Here is a 24,610-nt window from a genome sequence, read left to right as displayed (position 1 = left end):
TATATTAAATGCTTTGACAAAATCCATAAAAAATGTCATCTGTGGAAGCCGTAGTACTGTAAAAGCACGACCATCATTTTAGCCAGCCTGGCTAAAGTAACTGGATGGCCCACCTGCCTGTCAGCCTTCCATCTGTGCACAAACTTATCTCGTGCCCTCATGGTCATGTGTGCGTTGCGTGTGTGTTGGAGGAGGGGCTCTGTAAGGAAGTGGCAGATTTTTTCCGGCGTGTATTTTCAAATTCTAGCGCACTCGAGCTGGTTTCTCCAAAATTACCTACCCCACCTTTAAGCTAATATAAAGATAGATTTGGAGACCCTAGCTTCCAGGCAAATGTATGTTTTTTCCTCAGTAAGTCAGAAAAAGGATGAGGATATTATTGATTATAAAGTCCTAACTTCGTACCCAAGGACAGCCAACAGTTCGCCCAGATTCAAGTCAATTTCCCATGTGTGTGCTGTGAATATAATGTAGGCAGCACACAAACTGTACACAACACATTTGGAGAATAACAACAGTTTATTCCCCCATTAATCTGTGTGCTGTGACAGGAAACCTTGAGCCCTATTGAGATTTAGGATTTTTTGGATCTTTTTTGCTTTTTGTGCTTATGGACTCTGTGCACATTGTTTACTGTATACCCACCTATATCATTCATCAAATTCCACAAAGTACGCCCCCAATGTGACATATTTTCATTGAAGAAGCTTCAGCTATGCTATAGCCTTATTCCCTGTTTAATTTCACAGGTTCTATTGTTGGTCGCATATCAGATTTATCAGTGCAGAGATTCACTGCAGTAATAATAACAAAGCATCTCCCAATATGAAGCCTAAAGGGCGAGACTTTCCTTCAGAGAAGATATTTCAAAAGATTAGCTTTATTTCTGTTCTGCACAGCTTCTTTTATCTGTTATTGTGTTGCTTGTTTCTAATATCAGATTACAGATTTTCTTCAGAGGTAATACAGGCTCGGTTCACTCTCTGTGTTTATGATTTAAGATTAATGATTTCTTTGAGGAGAGACAGCTGTAATGCAATTTTGTGCAGCAAATTTGATTGACCTCACTTTGTCAACTATACTTAGTGATTTCCTACACTTCCCAAAATGTATTTCACGAACACATTGAAACATTGCATACGACCTATCCTGTGCTCCAGAGAGAAGAATCAAATGATGGAGTGGGTCAAAAGTTACTTCCACCTCCTATGCCATAACGTCATTTGTGACCAGCAAACAAAAAACCCATTTTGTGATGGTCAGATGATATAACATTTTGGCCAAAACAATAGTGGTATGTACAGAATCAGCTGGTAGTATGCTTAATGCCAACCTCATTAAAAATATTTGTACCTGAGTCCTCAGAGTCTTTGCTGTTGGTAGCAGAGCAGTCCCCATATCATCGTCAGACATTTCCATCTCTTCTTCTCCCCTGATGCCCATCAGCTGCTCATTGTGCATGTTTCTAATCTTCTGCAAAACACAGAAAAACAAGGCATTTAAACTTATGCATTGTGAATATACTGCAAAGTACTGCAGAACACACACACAGCCATCTGTTTAGAGTCTTTCAGCTCAAGGTTCACAGGGTCTGAACATGCAAACATATAGCCTAATATACACACTCACATCTGGGCTAGGGAGCTGGATGACAACATCCTACAAGCATACACACATATGCTGCATTTGTCAGGAGATGAAAGTGGCAACAGGGGGATACACATCAGCCACTGAATCTCACATTGAGAAATATTTACAATACAAAAAAGAAATAATGACAATGTTGCCTGGTACAGTTTGACCTGTAGAAAGATCATAGTGACCCCTACCTTACTCTATTAGCCTGATATGTATATACATCCGTTCTATATCACATTGGAGGGCACAAGGCCTCTCTTACCTGGTTAATGCAGTGTGAAAGTATAGTACAGATAAAAGACAGCAGGATTAAAACAGGCTATTGAGCATGTTAAAGAACTAACGATCAGAGAAAACGAGCCTTCATGAATCTGACGCATTGCGTTAACACAAAGAAAACCATTCCAATGCCATCCTACAATTATTGTAAGTATTCATGGGAATAAACACTTAAAAAAACTTTTTATAATGTATTTGTGTCACATACGCAATGTTAAATAACTTAAAAATCATTATAGTTTATACCTTTTCAAAGAAATCCCACGGGTAAATTAACAACACAAAGAACACAACATGCAATAACGGCCAAGGTGGTTAGATCTCTATATTTGTTTACTTCAACCGTCTTGTTTTCAATGTGTTCACTTCAATTTCCTGTGCCATGTCAAAGAGGAGGGAAGACTGCTGTCTCTTAAGTGACAGTAACATGCTTTACCTTAGTGAGCGCATGAAGGGACGTGACATTTTGTCAGTACACATGATTTCCTTGTCAGTCGAAGCCTCTACACGGATACATTGGTAACTGATTCTCCATGGTTTTTCAATGCATCTAGCCTTTTCAACAAACATACAACTATTGCTTTTAAAAACAAGATAGTCCATAAAAAAACAGACAAATAGAGCTATTAATAAATGGTAAAAGTATTACCAGAGCTACAATTTGAGATTTTTCATTCAGGACCAAAGGGATAGACCAACATTCAGACTGACAAACTCTGACTTCCCATACTGTCCAGCCATGACCCTTCAAGTTTGTTCCTAACATGCAAACAATGCACTCTTGTTTTCTTCTTATTTGAAAAGTTTCATTGAGCAGAGCATCAAGTATAAATCGTGTTTAGACAGAGTTATGGCTAAATTCTGCTGCAGTCTGGCTGGAGTACAGATGGTGAGGCAGTTTGTCTTATTATGGATACAGTGATGGGAACGACACCCAGCCTGACTGAGGCACCCATAATAATTCAGGAGCTGATTTACACTTATGTTAAACACAAGAGGCTTTTCAACAGCAGCAGTAACAAACATGGGGATCTGAACACACACTCACCCTGTGCGCTCTGTGATGCAAAGGCTACTGTCATTACACAAGGGATTTAACAACGTGTAGAGGCATTGTGCTCCGCCTAACAGCAAATCAATATTCGTGGGTTAAAGTGTAAAGTGTGATTAATGTATCAACACTTTAATGTGGACAGCTCCCAGCAGCGGTTCTGAATGCTTGTTAATGTCATAGATCTATTTCTGGAAAATGTATTAGCATTTTCATAGTTCTGTGGGGGATGGAGTGGAATGAACGCTATTCTCTTTTGATACTGCACATGAATATTCACAAAGACTAGGACTAGGGCCTCATTGACATTCAACAGATACATTGTTTCAGCCACATGCTGTGACAAGCTTTAATTGCAATGACATGCGTTTTCTGTGTGTAGATATAACACTTATATGCAGTGGTTTGTGTGTGTGTAATATCTGGTTGTTGATTACATCCCTAACTCAATACTTTCTATACTCCGCAGATCAAAACCTCACCAATGAGATCTATAGCTAATGCTGCACACTAATAAAACACACCACAGACTCCATTAAATACACATTTTCGCCATAATTAACGTGGCATTTGTCTGAAAGTACATACAAATAAAGCTATGCAAGTGTTTATTACGCTGCTATGGACAGTCTTGCCTAATGTACATTCTCAAGATATTGAAGAGACTGTTATTTTGTATATATTGATTGTTGGTTTTTATTTAGGTCTTAATGTGGCATATGTATAAATGTGTCTTTTGATTGTGTGTATATATAGGTATATACATATTTTTTTTAATATATATTTGTTTTGGATTCGGGATGTATGTAGGAAACGGTATTTCGATCTCTCTGTCTGTACCATAGACTGTATATAAAGGTCTGTACACACAAACTGAAAGATTGACAATAAAGTTGACTTTGAATTATGAGAGGGATAACCTCAATTTCAAGCCACAACACAAAGTACAAAGTGCAGTCTCTTTTTCTCTCTGTCAATATATGAAAACAGGCAGCATATCATCTGCTCAAAGTCAATAAACTAATCAATAATGTAGGAACTTTACAACCAATTAATACCTGGTATTTACATGAAATCTGTTAAGGATGTGTCATGACATGTGTTATCAATAAACGTTGTTGTTGATTGATTCTGCCTGCAATGTGATTTAATACATCATTCATAATATTTTCCTCAGTCAATTGTGCATCATTTGAGCTTAAGTTTTGTTTGAAAACCTATACTTCTTACAAGTAGTTAATATATGCATGGCAGGAAAAACAATCAGTATGTTATACCTTATTGAAAAATACATTTTAGTAAATTCATTTGTATCTATATTTTTAGTTGGGTTCAACCTTATACACCTCTAAGCCAGGCAATTTTCAAATAAATTAGAGCTTTTGGGAGTTCCTCAGGGTTGAATTTAATTGTGCTTATTTTTTCATTACTCTCGTATTACAAAAAATACACTTTGGAAAGATAACATGCAGAGTTTATCTTTGTTTACTCAACCCGCAAAAGGTTTAAGTATAAAATGTTTTCACCCAAAAAAATATATTTGAATTTTGAACCGAATTTAAAAATATTTTTTGAACCTAATTAAAAGCAGATTTTAGTAGATGAAATTATATGTTATATTTGGTAGTAAAGGTTGACCCCAACTTTTTAATGGGATTAATCTTTTCACGCTAAGCCAGACAATTTAGTAAGAATTGGTAGAATCACCTCCTTGTTTGGGAGTCCTCAGTGTTCCATGTTAGGCCCCTTTGCTGTTATTACAAAAAGAGTTTATCTTTGTTTTTTCTCTACTGCAAAAGGTTCAAGAACAAGATGTATTGATCTTATCACCGCAAAGCAGACCCTTACCAAAATTACCAAAAAGCTACATACTGTACATTCTTGTTGTTTGCAACGCTCAAAACATCCTTAAACATTAAAGTACCAACCTCCACCTGGGTGCGCCATAAATCCAGGTTCTTCCGTTTGCGCTTTGGAGAAATGGTCCCATGCCTTTTGTTTGGAAGCAGCGTGGAATACAGACACAATCTGTTCAACTTTGGTTGAGGCAGAACAAATGAGTAGAAGTAGGGAAGGGGAAGAATGAGAAAGAAAGAAAGAAATGTGTTAAATAATTAATTAAGCCGCGGGGAAAACGAGCTGTGTGTCTCCTATATATATGTTTCTGACCCGTGTCAAATATGGATACATTTTGTGTCGTAAGTTCCACACATAAATATATAGGCACATAGCATGACATAGGGAGACCATTACAACTTATTTAAAACCATCATAAAAAGATCAGCTAAGGTAACTCTTCGGATCGTATTCTCATCTTGTCTTGATCAGTTGTGGTGCGTGCGCTTTTGATAATATTATACAGCAAAGTTCTCGCATTGAAAGAAGTCGCCTTGACAGATGCGTAGGATCAACAACTCTGACTGTGAAGAAACTGTGTGTCATTATTTTTGTTCTTCAAAGTTCACATTCATTTATAATTCATGGAGGAGTGAGGTTTTAATTCAAGTAGATGTGAAGCAAAAATGTTTTAACGTGTTGTCTATAATCCGTACCACCTACTGACTTTCACATTCTCCTCACCTATATGCCTGGAGCGTGCAAACCAATTAATACTCTGTCTTCCACAGACAATATATTATCTTAAATGGTGCAATTATTAAAGACACAGAAATGTTTATTATCTTGTGAAATTGGTTCTAATAGTAGGTCCAATTAGAGATCTCTAGTTGCTAAGGAAAAATGCTAGGAGCTAAATGTGACTACTGTCCTTGAAATTGAATGTGTTTTATTGGAAGATAATGGAAAAGATAATAAACCATATTGTGCGATTTATAGTTTTAAATGCTAAGTGGAGCCTAATCAAGTCATTTTCACATTCATTTTTAGATAATGTACAGTGTGTGACATCCATTTATAAAAACATTTACAGCATATTCTGGCACCTAAACTGCATTTTTCCACGTTGTATCATTCTACATTTTCAGTTATATTGTGTTAAGAGAGCCACACATTGAAATAAGATGTTGTTCTTTGACTGCAAATTGCATGAAAGCTCACAATGTTTCTGGCAAAAGCAAATAAAGAAACAACAAAATACTACATCATGTTTATAGTTTTCTCTAAGGCGAAGGAGCAAACTTTTAAACAAAGAAGCAATATCCTCTGTGTGACACTACACAATATGGTTTAGTGAAAATCTGGTTCTAATTTTGAGAGTCATTTGGGATATAGGACATAATGTGCAAAATGTTTACGAGCCACATGTTAAATTACAGCATATTGCAGTTGGGAGCTATGAGAAATCTCAGTCATTTCTTTATGTAACAACACTCACAGAGGCAAATGTGCATTTTAGAGTTTTGTTTGTCATATACAATAAGGCAACAAACGACCCACATCGTTTGTTGTTTGATGAAATGAGAAAAAGCAGCTCAGATCTGGAAAATGTACAAGATGATAAAACAAGAGCCTAGACATTTAAGACAACAATATACAGCATATGACATATCTAAGGCTTTTTCATATTTGAAGCCTGGTTTTCTAAGGAATGTGCATGGTGGAATGTTTACAGCCAGCTCCTTTATTAATGATGTTAGAACGACACTTTTTCATAGATCAAATATAATTATGCAAATTATTTTCTCAGTCCGACCTGTAATAAACACAAGGGTTTTAGCATAAGATGCCTTTAAAAAAACTTAACCACCAAAGTTAAAAGAGAAAATAAAATAAACATTTTTCTCTTTGTAGATATTCAGCATCTAACTGATGTTCAGTCAATGTTTTATCAATCTTTAATCTACTCACCTGTGGCAAATGTCTTATGTGATGGCTGTCCAAGCCAGCAGGCTTAATTTAGAATCATAAATACTTCAACATTCATAAGATGCCAAGATAAACTCTATCAATGTTTTTTTGCTGACTAGCGGCTTTCCTTCCTCCTCTGGAGAGACCATCCAGGCACTTGGAGGATATCTTGTTAGACTACAGCTCAAGACAGTGAACTCAGCATTTCATCTGAATGGATTCCCTCCATCACTCAATGCAATAACATCATAAAAACAACAAGCTTGCTCAATGCATCTTGCCACCATCACATAGTCCATACTGCCTACTATTGATATGTTCAGGGTTAAGACTACATCAGCTCAGGGCTAGATTATGGTGTATTGATATTACCATTATTTATGTTATGGCAGTATATAAAAGCTTTTAATTGGAAAACTATAGTTAAGCCTTGGGAACATGTGTATATACAAGTGTGTGTGTGTTTGTATGTCTGTGTGGGTGTACAGTACCTCTTCATTTCTCTTTCTTGTTTATGTTTGCTCCATTACATATCAAAGTAAATTCCCTGTATGTGTTAACTTACTTGGCAATACACCTGATTTTAGGTGTTGGCATTAATAATAACTCCCTAGAGGAATTTAGTTCCTTTAGTCAATGGGGAATGCAGGGTATGCATAGGGTTTTCATGCTGTGTACGTTCATGTTTGTTTAATATGTCTTTCCATGCGAAGAAATGAGGTATATGTCGGTGCTCCACCTACATGTTAGATGTAAGTATGTATTTATTAATTTGTTATTGGCAGGATTTGTTATACCTGGCACTGCTATGGATCTCAATTATTTACATCAACTACAATCTAGAATCTATCATCTTTTTTCCAACATGGCAGAAAAATAATCTATCCAACTGATTTCCAACATGTTCTAGTTTTAGTGCCCAACCCTAATGGTGGGATATGCCTTGGCTGTAGACATTATAGGGCATAGGGGCCAAATCCAAACATAGACCATCCTTTCCTTCCAATGCAGTAGGTAGTGTGGAACAGAAGAAGAGGAAGCTTTGACTGGGATTTTTCCTCCTCCTCTCTGGGAGCATTGAGTGGAGAAACAATCCCTCTGGTGAGAGCAAAGCACCCAGGAGACCTTCCCTACTTTTTTGATAGAAGGGCAGTCAAGCCTAGCAAGACATGTCAGACACTGAGCGTGCTGAGGGCCACGACACAGCCTGTGGTAGCAGCAATACTCCTGTCAGGTTTTTCATTTCCCCTTATAACAGGGACACAGCCACAAGGTCTTGTATTCCCTGACCAGTTCGCTGAAACAGGTGTGAAATGGGAAGTCAGCGCTTGATCAAATGGAAGAATGCCTAAGAAGCAGTGGCAGACGGGACAGCCTAATAGTGGTGCCAATATATATAAAAGTACTTTGATGGATAATACTGGTTTGTGGTGATTTTGGGGGCAGGACATTTTGTCAGCTAGCTAAATAATGGTGGAATCCAACTCAGTCCACCTGTTAACTTTGTTTGTGTGGCGTAGGTGGTCCATATGTTACATTTATAGTAAAGGTGTGCAAAATGTGCTCAAAGTATCTGAAATATCCCTATGCAAAGTTCATTTCATACATTTCTACTCATTTCTGTCACTGTTTGCATCAGTGCTACGTCATATGTTGGTAGTGGATCCTAAATCTTAATGGATAACATGTATTATTGCTACGACGTTGAGTAAATTGACCACTTAAAAAAAAGAAAAGAGAACAGGGATAATAAAGGCAATTCTCTTCAAGGTGACAGACGTGAGAGTGCCTATAATACTGTGTCCTTGGTTGGCGCTATGTGACAAAAGCAGGGCCTTGTAAATATGGATGTTTCTTTTGTTCACAGGTGTGGTTTGGAAACTGCCTCATGGGAGTTCAATCTGAGTGTTGGCATTTGCATGGGTGGACACCGGGCGAAAGACAAACTCATGAATAGAAATAAGTGTTTGTATGGATTATTGTGTTGGATGTGGAAGGCCTTTAATGAGAGAAACCCCGGAAGAAAGAGGGTGAGGGTGACTGACAAAGAGGAATAGAGACAGGACAATGAGAGAGAGGCAAATAAAGAGAAAGTCCTAGGAGGTTGTAGCACCTTCAATCTGCCCTTTCTAAACCTGTAGGACGTATCAACACAAGCAAGCTTATCATTATGCATCAAGCACCTCAGGTGACAGATTCTCACTATTGTTGTGTCATGCCATTTAACTCCCTATTCACACTTTATTGTGCCTTTTGTCATGGAACACATGTCGAATATATTTACAATGCATCAGATCAAATGGAAAAAAAGAGAACATTGTGTTGAATGTATGGAAGGGCGGTGTTATATCAAGATAAACAACCTGAACGAATGCAAGAGATAAATGGAGGTATCCCGGGGATTCCTTCACACATTATATGCTGAATACAGCACTTTATTTACATTGTTTATTAAAAAAGGCTTCTTTTTTACTTCAATATCGGGCCATTATGTTGTTATAGGTAAAGGGAAATCAGAAGATGGCCTAAAATTGTACTTTTAGTCACACCTCTGCACCTGCCTTATTGTTTACTAGGTTACTATGTTGAACAATTTAATTACGGTGCTGGTGAAGTGTAATTATTGCATCTTTAACACTGAGGTTGTTACTTCGAATCAGAATGTGTTGTTAGTTACCTCAAATTATTATGTTAAGTCTAATAAATCCCTGACTAATGAATGAATGTTAACTGCTAATTATTTTTAACTAAGCACTATCGGTCTCATGTGGCATCATTCAGCATCATTAGCCTGACTATCAGACTGCATTTCCATTTAGTTTCATTTCATTTATTCAGAGAGAAGAGGAATTTTCTTCTACCATAACCAATTAGTAGCAAGGGTTGTATCTGTTCCAACTACATCCTTATCAATTGACACAGAAGCTGCTGTAGTTTACTTCATTGCTTCAATGATCAAATACATATGTCAAATTAAGAGTACAAAAGATTTCTGTAGGTTGACTACAGCTCTTATCAACATCGTGTCCTCACTGTTGCTATCTATCAATCCTGCCTTCAAAGAAAAACAGCTGTCAGTCACCATACCACCAGATTTAAATAAATCAATAAATACAACCCATATGTGAAGTCAGGTTTCAAAGTCTGGAGCCGGGCTACTTTATGCAAGCTTTATTTAGGAAATGTATGATAAAATAATTGTTCACTTGTACTGTCAAACTGCTAGTATACTTTTGCTTTGGTTAGAAATAGCAGTAGTAAAAGAAGTAGTACTGAAAGTGTGGCTCAAGTCATTTCAGCCCACTTACAGTTGTGTGCTATAATTAAAAAATGTTCATTATAAAAACAAATTCATTCTTTATCTGTTTTCAGAAGGATATAATCTGCCTCAAGTGTATTTGTCTCTTACTGAGTCTTATCAAGTTCAGTTTGTCCTGGAACAACAAATTGTGTCCTTCAAAAAAATGCAAGTAATATCATCATTGGAAAGTATTCCTCGCTCTGTGTGTGTGTGTGTGTTAAAGAGATAGATAAAGAGAAATGATTTGTTGGGAAATGTATCTGTCGAAATGTGTGAGTTAGAGCGTATTTATTATGTCATGGTATTTCTCTCTGGGTATTTGAGCATTTGATATGCCGTGTACAGAGCGGTGACCTGTGATAAAACGGCAGACTGCAAAGTGTCATGGGAATTACTGCAGCGTAGCGTGGTCGATTGCACCTGTTACCGGTGTGGAGCAATAACTGAATGGTAAATCCTGTAGGATGGTGGGCTATTCCCCGGGGGTGGTGACATAGAATAAATACTTTACAGAGTGTGTGATTGAGAGAAAGACACACTTTGACTGAGCAAAGAAGACTCACATTGACCAAGAATGGTGACCATCGCAGTCTTGAACTTGTCTTTGGCCTCTTCCACCTCCTTCTCATGCTGACTCATCTCGCCCGTCAGCCGGCGGATGTGGCCGTTGGACGCCTGGATCATGGAGTAGAAGTTGTTGGCGTTCCTTCGGTTGACTTCCCCTCTCTCCAGCCAGGTCAACAGCACACGCACTGCTTCAGGAAACTTGCCATCCTCTGAGGAAGAAAGGTCTGGGTCAATATGAGCAGTAACAGATAAAAAGGACATTTCCCTCAGTAAATGTGCTGACTTCTTGGAAGAAGTAATTTAGAAAGGACTCTACAGAAGACAGGTTAAAGAAGGGCCATCTTCAAAAACTCACAGTCATTTGACAAAGACAGAAGAGAAGTAGCAGGTGAATAGGTGGGTAAGAAGAGAAGGAAAGGTGGCCAAAATCGATACCACAGAAGTAGAATAACAGAACGGCCCCTGCCAACTAAAGTTCTATCAGGCAAAACAGGGACGGAATGAAAGAGTTAGGGCCATCAGGAGCAAAGAAATGCTGCTCCTGCAAAATTACTCTGGAACGAATGCTGGATCATGCAGGAAGCAACAAGTCTAACATCAACTGAAGGAATGCGAGACTTTCACAAAACAAGTAGCAAAAAACAACTCAACTGCGGAAAATCTATTAAATGAATGTTTGTTTATTTTGTGTGTGTTTGTACAAGCTGTCTTAGCAACATCTATTGGAGTTGTATTCTGCGTTGTGTATAGGTCGTACAGGATTATCTTAGCAGAAAGAATGAGGACATGGAGATGATGAGATGAAAATAACTTCAAGAACTTGCAGTTATTTCGTGAGGAAAATAACAGATAGAATAAATAATTCAGAAGAAAACATATTTGTTTGTTTATGCTGAACATAAAACAAGTGGAGGTTAAACAGTGTCTCGGTAAAATCAATCAGCTCTCATATTTGCTCTGCATATCTTTGGTAAACGACCATTGCCAAACTTCTATAGAAACAGTGAACATAGTGTGATATAGGTGCTGTTTACAAACATTAGGTTGTTCAGAAGTACTTCTGCTTTGTCTGGTGAATAATAAGATAATGCCAGGAGACGTCATTGATTCTAATAATTGTTGTTATTCAGCAGTGGTTGTCCTCTGCTGTCTCACTGGGCTGCTTGCAAGTCAGAGGAGCAGAGGAGGGAAAATGCTTCCATACATAGACCTCAAATCTCCAACACACACATGCACAAACAGACTCACACACAGAACAAAGAGTGGGGCAAATGCATCATACACACACACACACACATGACTTAGGCTTCTTTACATATCTAGCAGCTTGGGAAGGTTATATTCATTTTAAAGCAGGTTACACACACACACACACACACACACACACACACACACACACACACCACACACACACACACACACACACACACACACACACACACACACACACACACACACACACACACACACACACACACACACACACACACACACACACACACACACACACACCCACACACACACACACACACACACACACACACACACACACACCACACACACACACACACACACACACACACACACACACACACACACCAACACCCACACACACACACCCACACACCACCACACGGCTTGCATGAATGATGATGTATCACAACAGCAGATATTGAATCAAGGTGTTATCTTGTGAATCCCTAAGTGTTCCTGTTTGTTTAAAGGCACGGTCTCATAATACATGGATCCCTGCAGCTGCATTATTAATAGACAATCTGGAGGATTATTAGTTGTATCTGATCACCTATGGCGATTCAGATTTTCATTGAATTGGTGTTAGGCTGAGGCATTACATGAAACATAAATAACACAACTTTAATATATTAGAATGTACTACATAGGTTTGTCAGAAAAATAGACTCCATTAAGTCACCTCTTTCTTTCTCTGTGTTTACTGTTGTATTCATTAATCAGAGCTATTAGGACAAGAAACAGATGGGAGTGTGATTAAACTGTGACAACGATGCAGAACATCACAATATTTCCAGACAATGAGATAATATTTTTCTGCAGCTTTAAGAGAAAGATTTTGATACATCCCAGAAATTGTGTTGCATTTTTAGCAAAAATGACTCAACTGACTAATCTCAATTAATTTTGTTTAGCCATACGTTTATTTCTTTATTCAAACATATTACAAGTTAGTGTGAATATAACAATGAAATAAAAGTTGGTGCAAGCACTTTAAAATGTAAGTGAAGTTCAGAAATAATTGACCTTTTCTCTGAAAAATAGACGGGACTGTTGTTAAGTGGTCGATTAGCAGGTTATCGGAGTATTTGAATAAAAAGGCATCACATCTATCTACAAACAAATTAGCAGCACTCCAGATCAAGTGGATCTCTCGAGATTTTTCAGGCCAAGCTTTACTAGCTTTAATGTTACAGCAAAGAGGAGAGGTTAAGGACAGGAACGTCACTGCGGATCAACGAGGAGTCTCTTGCATAAAATGTTTGATTACATGAGGAATTTAAATGGCTCAACAATATTCTCACATCCCATAAGCCCCTTCCGCACACTCTCTGCCTATACGTCTTTTAATATGGAACTATACTGGGCGGCTGTGGCTCAGTGGATGGTGTGCTGGACTTCGAATCAGGGGGTAGCAAGTTCGAGTCCCACTGCAGTCAGCATGTCGTTGTGTCCCTGGGCAAGACACTTCACCCCAAATTGCTCCTGTGGGGATTGTCCACAGTACTGAATGTATGCAAGTCACTTTGGATAAAAGCGTCTAACAAATGACATGTAATGTAATGTAATACTCAACCACAGCCATTAAACCAGTTGGTACATGATTAACATGTATCAAGTCGTTTTAAAAGTACAAGTACAAGTATAGTCAAAAGATAAAGTCTGCAGACATTGTGAACACTTAATGAAATGTGATGAAGTTAGATTACTGTTACTGCTGGCTCTAAATAAATGTGAACCTTTTTTCATCCATTTACGGGAGTTCATTTTGCTTTGCACTGGGTAACATTTAAAATGTATACATATCCAAGAGATGTCGACTATAGCTGCAGTGATTAGGTGATTATATGATGATCCAAACAAGCAGAAATGTTTATTATCTTTTTTTCCGCACCTTTATTGAAGGGACAACGTTGAAATGGATAGACAGAAGAGAAGACACATGCCGCCAAGGCTGGATTCAAACCGCTGCCTCCACACGGGAACCAAGCCCCAGAATATGGACCGCCAGCTATACCAAGTGAACTATATGGCAGTCCAAAATGTGTCTTTATACTGGAGACGTAGTGAAAGCAGCATATTAGCGGAGCAGCAGCACCAGCCCTACGTTTCCTCTCTACACAGCCTGTGTTCAGGGAAGGAGCGTAAATCACAATCACTGTGGTTACGTGCGTAAAAAGGAGAAAATAGACAGTTGGTGTTTAGACGGTTGGACTATTTAACACTGAAGTGTAGCTGTTCTGTCAGTTGTGTGTGGGACAGATGACGCAGCAAAAACACTTTCTGTGTAGACAGCTTATTGCCATGCTAGTTCAACAGACAGTTTTTCTTAGACACAGCAGCATTTTACCATTGACTGTATAAAAGAGTGTGTGTTCCAAGTTGTATGGAAATCCATTTGATAGTTGTTGTGTATAAATATGTCAGGCTAAACTTAAGTGGGTGATCAACTGACTGACATATCTGTAAAGAAACGCCAGTAGCATGGCTAATTACAATTTGCACATTTTTGCATTCACTTTAAATCTTTAAAGCCTTAGCCCATTTGAGATGGTTCCAACTTCTCCAAGTTTCTTTTTACCTTCCCACCTTGATTGCATGCTCTTCATACACTCAGTCTGCATGTTTCATGTTTCTCTACCAACCTTTGATCCTGTCTCCAAGCTCACTACACTCGTGCTCAGAGTAGTGGGCGATGGGAGGAGGAGAGGGGGGTCGGAAGAGATCGTCCTCTATTTTGCGCCGGTGCCTCTCCTCTCTGGCCAACATGCGCTGGTGACACTCCCACTCGTACAATCGTCTCTGGCCTGGGCGAAGTCCACGTGGAGGCGGCCAGAGTCTTTTTTGTCTGTGCTGGAGCCCAAACGGATACGGTAACCTGGGGAGAAGAAGGAGAGGTTTGTATGAGACAAATACATCAAAAAAGGTGAAATCTGGGGATTAGATAGAGTGTAGAGATAGAGATAAAACAGAGGACATGAAAGACAGCTGAGACATTTAATCGATGGGATGAGAGTGGTAACAGGGTGAAATATCAATTTCCATCAACACCTATTTTGATTCAGATGTACAGTTAAGAGACAGAGATAAGCACAGACAAAGTAACAAGCACAAAGAGGCAGATATACACAGATACGAAGATAAAAGGTTACACACACACAAGGTTAAATTGATCAACTTGTCCTCATTTGCCTTCAGATAGAAATCTACATCCTTCCTCTTTGTTTTCACGGGCAGCTACTCTCCAGGTGTAGAGGCCGATACATAAACAGACAAAAGCCGAGCCCTTGAGTCTCTAAAGCTTGTTATTCTTTATGTACAGACACTAATGACAGTGGTAGCCCTTCATCACCCCACTGCCTTCCACTTGACACTCAGAGCTCATTTCCCTGCCTGTGTGTGGGTGTGAAGAGCAGTCACACTGGTTTGGTTAATTGATTGGTGTAAGGCAAGGCAAGTTTATTTATATAGCACCTTTCAACACAAGGCAATTCAAAGTGCTTTACAAAAATGGAAGACATTATGAAAATGGCATTTAAAATCAGTCATTAAAAAGAAAAGATAATAAAATAAACATTAAAGAAAAAATACATGGATAAAAGTTAAAAGTTACAGTGCAGTTTAAGATGTGAATAGTTCAATTAAAAGCAGCGGTAAAAAGAAAAGTCTTCAGCCTGGATTTAAAAGTAGTAAGAGTTGCAGCGGACCTGCAGGTTTCTGGGAGTTCGTTCCAGATATTTGGAGCATAATAACTGAATGCTGCTTCTCCATGTTTAGTTCTGACTCTGGGGTGTAGTGATCTGTAAGAGGCCGGGGTGTTTACAGTGTGAACTCTCAAACTAGGAAACAAGCTCAGAAAGCCCTGGGCCAGACTTTCCACTCCAAAAACATCAACATACTCTCATCGGAGGAAAGTGGAGATACAGTTGGTTTTGGGTGTGAGCAGAAGATACCCGAGTGAGTTTTGGGTTGTTTTCCAGTCTGTTCTTCTGCTCTCGGCTTGCCTTAATATTTAATAAAGGGAGACCTCAGTGCGTCAAGTGTATGTGTGTTTGAGAAAGTAGTATTTATGAGAAAGCTACACAGGTCTGTCATCTGGCTAATGGATGGACTTATAGTGCCAGTCTTTCTGTAGGGAAGAGGTAGATGGAATCACACTCACACAATAAATAATTCAGAGGGTATTATTGCAGTGGCTGGTCTTTTAAATGAGCTTTGTGAAGAGGGAATATATGGCCTGCATTTCACATGGAGAGATTTAAGGGGTCTGGGCAGAAGATGCTGCAGGACTGAGATAAAATAAAAAAAGGACATCTGGTGTCACATGACTAAACAGAGCGTACCCTTCCTCTCAAAGATAATTTAAATAAGCATGCCATCGGCTTAAGGATTTCCAAATGATACAAAAATGGTGGTGTGATCCAGAAAAACAGGATGAAAGAGTGTGACCATTTGAGTTAAGTGACGTAGCGCTCGATCAATAACTGAACAATAATATACATTGATATTAGGGTTTCACTGACTGACAAACATCTTGATTTCTGTAATTATGACTGCATGCTTGCCCATTTGAACAGTTATAGAAATCTCTGGAGGTGATGATGCATCCATGAAACTTGAGAAAAAATACTCTGTTGATTTCATCTTTTAAACGTACTGTGTAAAAACATTTGGAAAAAGAAGAGGGCTGCAAATGAAATAAATGCCTGGTAAATAATATGTGTTAAAACACCACACACGTTTCCGAAGCTTTTGGAGATTGTATAGTAGTTGTTTTGCTCTCTGTAACACACTTCAAGCAAAGCCGTCTCATCTGAACCTTCTGCTCATTGCAAACGCTTCTCTCCATCACAGAAAATGAAATAATGTAAACACAGCTGTTTCAAGGCAGTATTCACCTATTTTGTAAAAGGAAAAGGTGAAATAGAGGTTACCTGAATGTGACTTGAGTTCATGTATGTGTTTATTGCACCTTCGCTCTGAATCGCAAGGTTCAAAGAAGCATGTTATGCTCATTTTCGTTTTGATACTTGCATTTTGGGTTTTCAGCTATGTTTACAGGCTACAATGTTTTTCTCGAATGGTGTGGGAGTTTTTCAAGATATTTTCATGGAGAAATAAATGCAGGTACTGTTGGGAATATATTAAAATCATGAGCTTGTCTGATAACCTATGTCTGTAAAAGTATTGCAACTGTAAATCTGTTCACTAATGAATCCCTACAGTATACGATAGAGAATATTTTACATTTGCGATAAAGGTGTTCGTCAAATTGAGGATAATTTAGTCTGTTTGCAGAGAATTGATGTCCCAAGTGCAAAAGAAAATGTATTAAGACCATACAATGATGTAACCCTTAAATAAAAGCTGTATGCTTATTAATAATAATAAAAGTAATGTAATTTTACCAATTTACCAACAATGCAGAAAATACAACAAAGTAAATATATAGCTGGAGATGTAGAAATTAAATATATACATAATATACAAAAGATCATGACTGAGTCTATTCATTCTGTCTCATGTTGGTTTCCCGACACACATGACACTTTTTTTTCTTCAACTACATATCCATTGTTGTTCACTCCCAAACAATGTGTATGGAGTGCAGCAAACTTTCCATCTATCTGTCCTTCCACCCCTCCATCTATTTATCCATCTGTCAGACGGTCCCGAGTGAATGTGTGAGGCTGGAGAATCGTAGTGCTGAATGATAGATATCAGCCCTTTCATTTCCATCAGAGTAAAGGTTAACAGCTCATCATTCTTCCTCCACCTCAGGTGAAGGAGCGCCCGGGGCACTCATAGCAGTGGACTGACAATACAAGCGGTCTCTACAGATTCAATATTGTCCAGGTGGCTAAGAAAGAAAGCTGTTATCCTCTGACCTTTCAGCCCAATGTAAACCAATACATACCTAGAAACAAGGTTGGAAGTTTGTTGGGGTTTCCATTGCACCACAGAGACGATATGGCAAAAAAACAACAAACTGACATTGGACACAAAATGTTCTTTCTCTAATAAAAAGACATGATCTCAAACATGACAGTATAATTGAGTTTGAGCATTTGGAAACCTGGGTAAAAGAGTTACCATCGTTTTTAGAGTAAATATATCTCACCAGAGAGGAGAAGAGCCTTGTCCACAGTGAACTCCTCAGCAAATCGAATATGGCAGAAGTTTTTCTTGCTCTTTCTGATTGCAGCAATGTCCCCATACTGTCCAAAGACCTCCACGATGAGCTGCTCAGTGGAGTTCTCGGGCAGACCGCCAACAAACACCGTCTTACACCCGGGAGGGCGTTCCCTCGTGGCCGGAGGCAGAAGGTCTGTCAAACATGGAGATTCAAAGAAAACAGACACAATTATTTCAATTGAAGTTATACATTTGAACACAGTATGAATGTAAGCTCCTGAAAATACAGAGAAAGCATGCGGTTGATTGACCCTCAATAATTGGCTACAGCATCACGTTTTAGACCGGTTTGAGTCATGAAAGATGTCAGAATATGTCAAGGTTTTTGAGCAGTAAGCTAGACTTAAAATTGGAAAGGAAAGTTATGGCTTTGCATTGTTCCCATGAAGTCAATTCAAAGTCAAAGTCAAAGTCAAGAATTCTACATGTTGTACATCCAGATATCTCGAAATATCGTTTCCCGCAGTCCTACAGTGTGACATATATACATCAAACAAAAAACAAAAAGGGCCTAGATAAACATGGTATACATTAAACACAACAAAGGGCCTAGATAACCGGGGTATACAGTTTAAAATGTTAATAATATAATTTAAGTGTTCAAAGTACAGTTTCAGTGCAGTAGCAGCGGAGATGGGCAGAAAAGTGAGTTAGGGGGTTAGAGTCCAGGACCATTTGGGGCAGGGGAGAAAGGTCGGAGGCAGGGTGGAGAGTTCAGGGGAGAGATGTCAGAGAGGGGGAGAGAGAGAGGGAGGGGAGAGTTCAGGGGCCCAGGTCTGTAAGTTTTTGTACAAGCTGCTGGGGGATGATGGTGTTGAATGCTGAGCTGAAGTCTATGAATAGCATTCTGACATATGGGTCCCTAGTCTTAGTCTTAGCCTTAGAAATTGTTTTCTTTCGGTATATTTCTGTCTGTCTTTCACCTGTATTGATTATGAGGTCAGCATCCAAAGATCTGCTATAGGTTGTGACACTTTTGTAGTTTTGATTTCCAACAATAAAAACAGCCTGCAAAAAATAGAAAACAACTATTCAAACTTTCCCAACTTTAACTGTTCATATAGCACACCATGTATTCAAACTGCATTCATTGCTCACACTCAAACATACATTGTAATTGCCTCAATGTTTTAACTGTAAACAGCAAGCACTCGTTTGTCTTTTGTTGTTCCATAGAAAAACCTACAAAAGCTGAATTCAGGACTGAAAAAAGCCTTTGAATATATAAATAAAGTTTTAGTATGAGGCTGGAACAGCAGAGGTAATTATGATTATGTCTCATTACATGAAATGGCCATTAAATACATAAAAGTGAGTGCTTTTAAATTACTCTATATTTAAGCCACATTACACAAAGAATAACTGGATGGTGATATTTCATCTTCTTGACATTTATAAGGTTCATTAGGCTAAAAATGTGTATGCACCTTAACTTGACATGTTTTGAGCCATAGGAATATAGTCTGAGAGAATTATTTCCTGGCTAAGTTAAATTGTTCCATTTATCTGCATAGCCCCACAGTATATCACACATTTGCCTCAAATTAGTGAACTGCCTCTCTCTGTCCTTCTGACCCTCAATAAGAGGTAAACAAGTTAGAAACCATTAAGAGCAACAGAGGTGGGAGACATCTCACCACATCTCAACATGTGTGGCAAGATATGCAACATAGTCATGAGAACAATATTATAGATAGATTGGTAACATATTAGAAAAATACAGATCCAGGAATATGTCAAGAATCTTCCAGGTATTGCTAAACATATAAGACCTGGGCCACACACTTTTCTTTAGAGTTCCTCAAAAGCACCCTTAAGCGGATCTGGCATGAACAGGGAGCCAATGAAGGGAAGGTCAAATGGGCTTAATAAGGTCAAGTTTTATTGATATTGCAATGAAATCTTTTCTTGCACTTTATATGTCGTAGCTGCTATATTGTACTGCCATGTGGCAAATACTTGTGTATGCTGCTCTTGCTCTTTTGCACTTTTTGCATATCATGTATTTTGTTTTTGCTATGTTTGTAAAATGTAATTTTCTTAAATGTTTTATGTGAGGGACTGCGGATGGAAATGAGCTCAAAGCTAAATCTGGCACTGTTACGCTTAACACATTTGACTGTTTTAAGTGGTCATTACTGTGCATTGTCCCTGCCAAATAAACGATGAAATAAATAAATAAATCGAGTTTTTAACAATCTGAAGAATAATAGTACAGCACACGGCAGGCCCGGCAACAACAACAACAACAACAACAACATTACAGTAATCCAATGAAACAAAAACATGAGTTAGGGCCATGGATGGAAAATACTGAAATGTAACTATGTTGGCTGAAAAAAGGCTGAATTTGGCTGAGCAGGAAAGTGCATGGCATTGAGTTTTTTAGAGCACACACAAAAAGCCTCTTAATGTATAATTTGGGAATGATCATCTGCCTTTAATGGAAGATACAGCTCAGTCTCATTGTCATCATAGCAGTGGAAATGAATTCCATAACTGGGTATTTTTTGAAGAGGTTAAATATAAAGAGAAGAACCAGAGGGCCAAAAAGGATGATGTAATAGTTATATTATTAGTGGAACATTTTGGTGACATGTGCATGGATAGCGTCGAGATACAACTGTGATTACCTTACAGATATTTAGTTTTGAAAGGTTTTAACAGGCTCTTTGTGGGACGATAATGAGATGTTTAGGTATAGAGAATTTGTGAGTAATATGGCAGGGGAAGGAGACAGTCTCAATGTTGTTAATCAGTCTGATAGTCTACACTGTAATGATTTCCCTGGCTGGTCATATTAATTTAGCTAGTGAGCAGGCCCTCTGATGATCTCTAATCACCTGCAACCTGCCCAGCGCTAAGTCCCTAATGTCCAACTTCACATGAACACCTGTCTATATTCCTCCATAAATGAGCTGTGTTCATTGCAGTAGGGTGGAGGCCGACCACTTTCAGCAGGTCAGGGCAGTTATCAATACAACAGAATCCTTGCTCACTACAATAATGAGCCTGACGTTCAGTGAAGTAAGAAGCCCCTCTCCTTACAGGGTAATGATGAAATAAACAGTAAGGGAAGGATTGACCAAACCATGATGGAAAGGGAGAACGACAAGCAATACCATGGAACAAAATGCCTGAATCATTTTTAATATTACAGAGATAATCATGTCATGCTTTACCTAGCATAGAAATGAAATCCCTCTGGTCTCTGAGAGAGGGTTGATCCTTTTGTATCGATGGTTTGAACCATGAAGGACCTCTCTGACTGAATAAAGATAAATGTTTACCGATGTAATCTCAGAAAGATGAGGTTTGCCATGGATGATATGAGTGACTGGTTTAGTCGACACAAGGGAAACACGGACATTTGGGATTTAATGTTAGCACTGTTATCAAACCTATACAATATGGTTTGATGCATAACTCAAGTTAAGTTGGCATATCATTAAATGCAATGTACACAATATTAGATAAACCCCTTGGTATAAAACATTGCAATTAGACAGCAAGTTAAATCAACATCTGTCTGACTAAATGTAATGATTATTATACAATATAACCTCCTGATACAATCTTTGTTCAGGGTTGTTTTAAAAGACTGTCTTAGTCTAAGCCTGATGAACCTAATAAGCAGGCAAATCTCAGTCAAAAACATTGACCACAGATATTGATTGAATGTAAGCTTTAAATATGTTGGAAATGAAAATAAATTAAATCATGTAAAGCTGAATACAAGGCTTACACAGCTGATGTTAACAATTAAAGTGTTTCATGTTAAGTGCACTGAGCTACAGCTGTGAAAGCAACTGCTTGACATGTTCTTGTATTGTAAATGTTCAATAAGTTGTACCCATATGTTTTAACACACAGTTGGTTTATAACACAGACAATCACATTTTAACAGCGGCAGACATAAAAGTACAGTGACGTTTGCTGGCTCACCGAACAAATTGGATCCAGCAGTTATGTGAAATGTACCTCAAGCAGAGCAGAAATGTAGGACTCATTCATGTCCACTTTGAGAGGCTGAAACCACTTTCCCATGGCTATAAAGCCGTGGCCCAACTCATGCGACTTTCCATCAATCATCTGCTAAATTATAAAAAGATATAGTGTGTTTTTCTCTCAGTACTCCAAAGGTTGGACATGACATTTTAAATTATAGGCCCAAGAGGAGTCATTATCCAGTGCTGTAGCTTTAGTGCTGGAGAGCCTGTAGCAAAGTTATGGTAAAACACATCAAATGCACTTTATGGCTTCGTCCTCCTCATGTCACAGCTTGCTCTGGCACATGGCCCAAATGCCTTCGTCCCCTGACCTTGGCGATGATGATGGCATTAAATTGGAACATGCACATACTCACTCTCACTCGCATACTCAAAGCCAGAAAACACACACACACACAAACACACACACACACTTACACACCAATGCTAGGACAGCACCAAGGTGATAGTTTCCCTGCCTTTACTTTGTAGTCAGCTAAAAAACTGCCACGCTTCATTGCATGATTCAGCATTAAATTACGATTTATGACAGGGTTTCGGCTGATGAGCGAGGAGGACAACAAAGCAACAATCTGACATTTAGCTGACATCCTTGCTTCATAAAAGCCTACCTTTAAAATATAACATTTCCCAGACACATTGGAGATGTGACTGCATTACCAAATGTTTGGCTTTGAAAGAGGTTGAAATCCATATTGGGGACGTTTGAGAAATGTAGGCACGTAGACAGGAGGGTTCTGAAGGGCATCTTTGGTCTTTTACTTGAGGGTAATTACAGGAAGACAAGCCTGACATCGATGAAAAAGTAGAAGAGCTGGAGGAAATGATGACCATTAAAAACACGAACAAAGTAATTCCCTGAAGCAGAGAATGAAATGTAGGTCTTAAGTATTAAAAGACCAGGGACAAAAATGGGTGTGTGTGTGTGTGTGTGTTGTAGTCATGAGGAAATATATATCAAAGTTGAAGGTTTTCTGTGTTAGGAGAAGAAGATAAAGTCAAAAAACCCTGTCTGGAAACAAAACTGTGGTTATAGTTGACACTATTATTATTCTTATGATTTACAAACAGTTGTTACCGTTAAGATATTCACTTTTGTGCCTTAATGCAAACCAATCATAAATATTGAGTAATAAACAAGTCAAACAATGGTAGAAAAATGACAAAAATAATAAGGAATTAATTGTTATCTCTCAAATGAAATTATAGGTATTTTTATATCGTAATAATATATGTGCTTTTAAATTGTGAATGAGGAAATAGCTTGATGATACTTAAATATTTTACAGTTGAATTGCTTATGAAAATAATCGTTTTTACAAATATTCATAGTAGGATCTGCAGTTTAATTAACTGCAATGGCCTAATAAAAAAGTTAAAAAAGGTATTGGTAGCTTCAAAAACAAAACCAGTCATGATATGCAAGTGAAAAAGTGTGGTCAAATGCAGATAAGTTTAAGCATGATAGATAGAGAGAGGCTGAGCTTCAGGCATGTTCAGTTAAAGGTCAATGAGGAGAGAGCTGCGTGCAGTGTCGGAGGTGGAGTAGCTGGGGGTCCTGCTTCCTGTGATAGCGGCCATATGCAACCTGCTGCCCTCTATGCCCATCACACACAAACACACTCAGTGCTATCGCCTGCTGAACACATAACAGATACCTTAGGAAATAGAGCACTGACTCACAATCATCCTCTAGTTGAAAGAAGCATTTCTGTCCACGTTTTCCATTTTTTACCCAAGTTGTTGTACCCCCCCACACACACATCATATGCAAACACCCTATGGTACTTTCTAAATACATTTAGAGAAAGACGCATGTCAACCATCTATTGTGACCCCCTGCGTTGTGCCCTGTGGCGGAGCTTTATCACGCTGTGACCCCCTCAGAAGAACCCCACAGGCTTCAATTACAGTAGAAACCTACCAGTGAGCCAAGAAATCTCCTCAATGGCTCCGCTTGGTTCTGGATGAACGTCTTCCCATCTGTTAGAATACATTGCCGCGTTAAATCCCACTCTGAGATGCTGTTATTTAGATGGCACTTTAAAACTTGCTGCTGTACGAAGGAATGTTTTCTTATTGGTTTCAACAGACAGTTTTGACACCTTCTATTGTAAAAGGCGTCAGTGGCACCTTTTAAAAAGGGGAAAGAAAGTGCTACTCTTTCATGTTAGGAGTAAATTGGCTTCCTGTCTATGGCGTGCTTCTTGCCAGGTGACGAAAAAGGAAGGAAATGAATAGAGGGAGACAGATTGTATGAGAGAAAAGGTAAGTGAAAATGAAACTGGCAGGAAAAAGTTTCAAAGATGTGTGAAGATTGTAGAAAAGGTGGAGAGATTTTCTTTCAAGCAGCTTAATGCACGGCCCACATTATATCTGAACACACCATTGGGTGGATGCTTTTATCCAACGTGCTCTACAAGAAGTAGAGTGCTTAAGTTTTGTGTGTGAAAGGCCCGTAGGAGAAGATGTCCTTAACCGACTGAGCTGCATGCAATATGAATCCCTGTG

General features: G+C 38.6%; 1 protein-coding gene across 1 annotated transcript in view; it reads right to left on the bottom strand.

The window, feature by feature from the left end:
* Positions 1 to 1,353: 1,353 nt before the first annotated feature.
* Positions 1,354 to 24,610, bottom strand: part of LOC117487738 (ecto-NOX disulfide-thiol exchanger 2-like) — a gene marked incomplete at its 3' end in the record, with an annotated part of 44,035 nt that continues 20,778 nt past the window's right edge. Inside the window, 8 exon segments of the mRNA XM_034136398.1 lie at positions 1,354 to 1,390; positions 1,393 to 1,473; positions 4,897 to 4,932; positions 4,934 to 5,004; positions 10,640 to 10,852; positions 14,540 to 14,689; positions 14,692 to 14,772; positions 18,016 to 18,222. Coding sequence (XP_033992289.1) covers positions 1,354 to 1,390; positions 1,393 to 1,473; positions 4,897 to 4,932; positions 4,934 to 5,004; positions 10,640 to 10,852; positions 14,540 to 14,689; positions 14,692 to 14,772; positions 18,016 to 18,222 — 876 coding nt within the window.

The sequence above is a fragment of the Trematomus bernacchii genome, unplaced genomic scaffold (genome assembly GCF_902827165.1).
Source record: "Trematomus bernacchii unplaced genomic scaffold, fTreBer1.1, whole genome shotgun sequence".
NCBI classification, from domain to species: domain Eukaryota; kingdom Metazoa; phylum Chordata; class Actinopteri; order Perciformes; family Nototheniidae; genus Trematomus; species Trematomus bernacchii.
Note: the sequence above shows the minus strand (reverse complement) of the source record. Positions and strands in the feature narration are given on the sequence as shown.